Source organism: Epinephelus moara, chromosome 22 (assembly GCF_006386435.1).
Source record: "Epinephelus moara isolate mb chromosome 22, YSFRI_EMoa_1.0, whole genome shotgun sequence".
NCBI classification, from domain to species: Eukaryota; Metazoa; Chordata; class Actinopteri; order Perciformes; family Serranidae; genus Epinephelus; species Epinephelus moara.
In genome coordinates this window covers 42,504,944-42,510,918 of record NC_065527.1, presented here as the reverse complement: position 1 = coordinate 42,510,918, position 5,975 = coordinate 42,504,944, and the positions used below count along the sequence as shown (strand labels likewise).

The following is a 5,975-nucleotide window of genomic DNA, read 5'->3' as shown; positions in this document are numbered from 1 at the left end:
TTTAGATTGTGTGCACTTCTTCTTTTTACGAAGTCGGTTTTGGCTGAGAGGCAGAAACTGCATTTCTGTGTGGTTGAATATGCAAAAAAAGACAAACAGACTCCTCTTCACACAGACACGTTGGTTCATTTCCGTGAACAGATCCAACAACATCATGGTCATTTGACCTAAACCTGTGTGCCATGATGTATTTTGGCAGAGTCTGACTTAATAAATCACTGTAAAGTCGTGACCTCTCCCTCTGTACGCCACGTCTCCTCAATTAAAGGCTGACCAGTTATGTTGGTACAATATTTGCAAGTGTATTTAGGAAAATCAGTGTCCTACTTCCTTGATACTCAGATTGGAGTTGGCAGCTCACAATGACAAAATGTCCAGAACAATTTTACAGAATTTAAATCTTGAAAACTATTGTGCAGATTTTACTGACGTGTTTACTTGAGAGCAGCTGCTGTGAATGAGTGAGTAAAAGAAGCATTGCATTTGATTGATATTTTTGTTGCTTCTTTATCTTTACTGTGTCTGTGGAAGTCATGAGTGTGAGGCAGCAGGTCAGGGAGGAGAGTCTGTCTTACAAGCACCACAACATGTATATGTACGTATTTTATGTAATCCTTAGGACATAATGTTTGCTTTGGTTCTCTATATTTCTATATCGGCTATAGTGTGGCACATGGAGGACACTTTTACCAGTCACGGTGGCCAGCAGGTCGAGAGTTTACCACAGGCCAGAAACTTTTATTTACTCAGCAGCTGGTGTTAATTACTAACCATGCTGATGATGTTTGTGTGCTTGCCAAAACCTGTCTTTGATTCTTTAAAAGTTAGTTGTTAGTTAGTGATTCATCTTACAAGAAGAAATCCGTTACCTCAAAAAATGTCTGAAAGTTGATCAGTTACAAATCCAAAGAGTATTTCCTTGTTTTTTTGGTATTTAAGTGTTTTTAGTGGCAGTGAATCAGAAGCTGCAGACACTTGGCTGACGGATTTGACTCTACTGACGCAGGTTAGATTTATTGATTATACTGTATGTTAATCTGGAGTTTTCTGTTACAGTTCATGGATGTATTTATATCCAATACCCTGTTTTAATATGAATATTTTTTTGTAATTTTCAGAATATTAGATTTGTCCTGCAGCTGTCCATTATTCAGCACAAATAATGAGGGTCATTTTTCTTCTCTGTGCCACCTTCACTTTGAGCATTTCAACAGGTGAGAACACTGAACACCAAACATGAAGTGTGATGCAACTTTAAAAAAAAAAAAAAAAAAGTGGGAAAAACTGAAAAGTCGTGATCAACAACATCACAGCTCCAGTTTTGTTTGAACTTTAGGGAGGCAGTGCATCTTTTTACCAACTAACTAAATGCATGTCATTAAAACTAGTTTCCAAAGATGGTTAATTGTGATTTGAATCTTCGTCCACAGCAGATCCAGTGAAGGAGATGAAGCCAGGTGAGACTCAACAACAACTCAATTTATGCAGCACTTTTCAAAACTACGTTACAAAGTGCTCAAACCAGGATGCAATGAGGCAAATAAAATGAATTTAAATTATCTAAAAATAAAATGGAAGGAAATACCCAACAGTAATTTCAGATATTTAACAATAATAATAGGGGAGACAACAAGACTGGAAAGACGTGGTGATGCATCTTGTCACTGTTTATAGTCACAGTTTAAAGTCAGGTTATTCCTCCAGCTATAGTTACAGTTAATTACAGTGATTGGACAAAACATGATGATGCAGTATTTTGGATTTTGGTACTGAAAAACATTTTGGGAAAGATGCTGCTCAGTAAATGATTCCATCCTGCACCCTTTATGAGGCACAGGGTGAGTACAGATGTTTTAACGTTTGTCTGTGATCTATTTACTCATGTTTACAGTAAGCTCAGAGACTAAATGAAGGCAATAGTTGAAACTATTTGTGTGTTTTGTAGCTTTACTTTACATTTAAGAAAATGGAGACTGGAGAAAATAGTGTATAAATGGTGGCATTTAACTGTTTCAGCTGTTTTTAAAAGCTTTACAAAAGGATTATTGTAATTAAGCTGGTATGTCCAGCTGTTACAGCCATGTGTTTGACACAGGATGAAACTGTGAGTCCTGTTCTGCTGAACCTGCACAAATGTGACAGTAGAACAAAAATAGATTAAAAAAAAAAAAAAAAGCAGTTATATTCTATAATATTTTGCTGTTATCTTATTCCTCTGCAGAGCCGGTGGAGGAACCTGTCCCTGTTCAGCAAAATAAGACTGGAGGTGAGAACGAATATTTTGGCCTACACATAGAAGCCTCAAACTTTTTGTCCTGTCTGCAGTTGTTTGGACTCAGCTAGAGATTTTGAATAACAAATTGAAATGTAGCTGAAGAGGTGAAAATTAAGACCGAAACTCTCCATAAATCATGCTCAAAATCTATAAGATATAACACTTAGACCCCAATCACTTGAAAAAATAATGGCATTATACCTTTCTGCAAATCACGGATATGTTACAATTGCATGTAATAATATAATGGTGATGTTGAAACTTCACATTTCAACAATGCCGTTTCATTTTATTTATTTAACCCATATTTAACCAGGAAAGTCCCGCTTAGATCAGCCATCTCTTTTACAAGGTAGACTTGGCCAAGACAGCAGCACACAATAAATTTCAGCCAAACAACCACACAGTTAATACATGAAAGATACACAGTGACATGTAAAAATATTAGAACGCCTATGCACAATGACAGGAACCAACCGACTCATTCATCCTTGTACTTATGGGAGCTTTCACGATACGTAGCTCAGTCTGAACACGAGAAACAGACAACAAAATTAAGTCTTTGGATCTCAGACTGTAGCTACTGTCAGATCTCTGGTCAATTAAAGTACACATGTACAAAGAGAGTTTACCCAGTGAGGTTTTATAAATGAACACATACCAGTGACTGAGCCTACGAAAGGTCAAAGATGGCCAACCAGCCCTGGAATAAAAGGTACAGTGATGAGTGAGGGTTTTATCTCAGTGCACTATATGCAGTATCTAACATGGGCAAACAATGTGCAGATGCATTCATGTACAACAGATCACCATAATCCAGAACCAGTAGAAACATAGCAGGAACCAGTCTTTCCCTGGCCTCACAGGAGAAACAGGACCTGAAATAAAACCAAAACTTCAGTCTCAGAAGATTACCAGCCTGAGGTATAAAAGACAGGGAGTCATCAAGCCAAATACTGAGATATTGGGAACAAGTGACTACCTCTTTCCCCGAGCATTTGAGAAATGCATAACCTCAGTTTTATCAGCATTTAAAACCAGTGTTAGTTGTGAAAACTGAATCTGGATCATGTTAACGCTGTGGTTAACAGCACACACATCACATCACATCACATCACACACACCATCCACCATCCCCTCCACCTCACGACAAAAAAGTCAGCTCATACACTATCTTACTTTGGAAAGTTGATATGATATGTATAAAATGTGTAAATGTAACATATTTGTGGTTTGCAGGAACGTACAATAACAACATTTTCTTCTGGCCAGTGGGCTAATGTGGAATTATCTGCAAAAAGCTATAGAATCATTTCTTGTGAATGAAGTTGATGACTTTTTCCTCCAGAGGAGAAACGAGGGGAGCCGCTGCCTCGGGGAGCAGGAAGGATGGCCAAATGGCAGTATGGAGGAATTAACCGGTTTCCAGACTATTACAGTGGGGAGGATGACTGTCCAACCAGCTGGCAAAGATATGGGTCCCGATGTTTTGTCTTCATCAACAGCCCAATGGCTTGGGTAGATGCTGAGGTAGCCTGATGTTCCACCATCTCACATACAGGTGTTCCCCAAATTATTCCCAAATGTCATATTTTGTTTCAAGTGATACTTAAAGTAACTTTAAAACACATTAGGTTTAAAAGCACAACTCAAATGATTTGTCTTTCCCCTGCTATGTCTGACTCTGCTCCCACAAAAATTAAAAATGAGGTAAAATGTGTGAAAATGTGCGCATTACTCTCAGACTGATTATATACACTTTTTATCTCAACCTCCAAGTCAGTGCTACGGCCCTGAGGCCATACTATGTTTGTGTACAGTAAGATCTCGTAATCTCTCTTTACAGAAACATTGTTGGCCCTACGGTGCCAACCTTGCATCCATCCATGACCAATGGGAGTACAGTTTCATCCAGGACTCTGTAATAGACCAAGGATACGATGGCCAAGCCTGGATCGGTGGCACTGATGCAGTCAGGGTAATATGCAAACATCAGTTCACAGAGATGTATCCCTGTTTTTTGTATTTTAATGCTCTTTGTAAATTCAGATGTCTTAAAGTTAATTTGACTGATTTTAGATTGTTTCGCTGGACCTTTAAAGGGACAGATGTGTGCCTTCTCTCCAGTATAATGGAACTAGGTGGCACTCAGCTTGTGGTGATCAAAGAGCCAGAAAAATCACAACCCGGTTACTCAAGATAATCCACAGACCTTGTTGTGAGTAGGTCATGGAACTATTTTCTTTTTACTGAACTACATCCACCAACTGTATCACTGTGCACAAGGAAGCGTGCATTTACTGCTAGCTCACCTATCACTACCCAGGCCTCCAGGAATGCCGCTCAGTGTTGCTTCCAATTTTTCCCAGTGGCCACTGGGCCACTATTGCCGCAGAAAAATCCCCTTTGGCCCAAAAAAACATTTTCCCCATAGGCCACCATTATAAACCAAATGTCTGTAAAATTGTTGACAGGACGCCTTGAACTGCAAACAAGGTCCATTCTGACTGTTTCTATCATGATTTTTTTTGATCCATGGAGGCTTTATATTTGTAAATCTTTCCTCAAGCCAACAAAAGCGGTTTTAAAATCACTGACATCATCACAATGTAAATTCTATGAGGTGAGCAAGAACTTGTGGGCGGGGCCGGCAAGAAAAACACTACTGCACATAGTCAGTGGCCCGCATACCCAGCAAGTAAACCTAGAAGCTAAAAATGTTTTGGTGTACGCACCAGCCAAGTAATTACCTTTGAAAGAATAACCGTTATCTTGGAGTCCAGTATCTGGTTATTATACATTTATGGCACCACTGAGCTAGCTAATACTACAGCTCAGAGTAACCGGGTCGTGATTTCTGGAAAGGAACATTGCTGTTGAGTTGAGTCAAATGTTTGTTTTTGTTTTGCTTTGGGGTTTTTTGGTCCTTTGAACACCACAAGCTGAGTGCCATGTGGTTCGATTATATCCGAGAGCAAGCTGCCATCTCTACAGCAAATATCTCCAACACTCAGTAACTTGCACCAAAACAGTCTAGACTGATAAACAGCACTACGGGTAAGAAGAACAATTAGGTATTTTTGATTTAGAGGTGAATTCCCTTTAAAATGTTTAACGGCCGTTATTTACATGCTTTTTGTCTTGTGTTTTTTTTCACAGCCCATGGACAGCTTATGGAGTGATGGTTCAGTGTCTGATGTGGAGAGCTGGGCCGCAAGCACCTGGGATAGACGCAAAAAATGTCTTGCAATACGTCGGTCAGGTACAGTTCCTAAATCAGCTGACTCTGGGCAGGAAATGTGGTAAACCTGTTTCTAAATCAATAAAAATAGTGACTTTATTGTCTTGTTTTCTTCTTAGACCTCCTGAATAAGTGGTATTGTGAAGATATGCTTCCCTTTGTGTGTGGAACGAGACCAGGTGGACTGTTTTAAATATACCACAATGCTCTTAATCAGGAAAAACATCATTGTGTATTTTAGAGCCAAGTGTGTGCAGTCTGTTCCAGTCTGTATGAGAAATCACATGAAACCATCTTAAAACCAAGTATAACATTCAAACATGCTGTATTTATAAAAATAACAGCCGTTTCTGTGGGACTGGATGTTAGTTATGATGATTGTCTGAACATCTGTCACGTTCCATCTATAAACAGCAAAATGTACTTATCAAAAGTAAAAGAGCTTATCATGCAGTAAAA

The 5,975-nt window shown here is 39.0% G+C and overlaps 1 protein-coding gene across 1 annotated transcript; it reads left to right on the top strand.

Moving 5' to 3' along the window:
* Nucleotides 1-924: 924 nt before the first annotated feature.
* Nucleotides 925-5,975, top strand: LOC126383855 (snaclec bothroinsularin subunit alpha-like). The gene is made up of 8 exons (XM_050034578.1): nt 925-1,006; nt 1,119-1,214; nt 1,431-1,457; nt 2,222-2,266; nt 3,624-3,805; nt 4,122-4,253; nt 5,435-5,537; nt 5,636-5,975. Exons 2-8 carry the CDS (start codon nt 1,163-1,165, stop codon nt 5,707-5,709), a joined length of 615 nt encoding a protein of 204 aa, XP_049890535.1. The 5' UTR covers nt 925-1,006; nt 1,119-1,162; the 3' UTR covers nt 5,710-5,975.

Excerpts from the sequence above, each read along its gene's own strand:
- LOC126383855 (XM_050034578.1), top strand. The coding sequence starts at position 1,163 with ATGAGGGTCATTTTTCTTCTCTGTGCCACCTTCACTTTGAGCATTTCA. Across the intron at positions 1,458-2,221 it reads AGTGAAGGAGATGAAGCCAG|AGCCGGTGGAGGAACCTGTC; the intron begins GTGAGACTCAAC and ends ATTCCTCTGCAG. Across the intron at positions 2,267-3,623 it reads TCAGCAAAATAAGACTGGAG|AGGAGAAACGAGGGGAGCCG; the intron begins GTGAGAACGAAT and ends TTTTTCCTCCAG.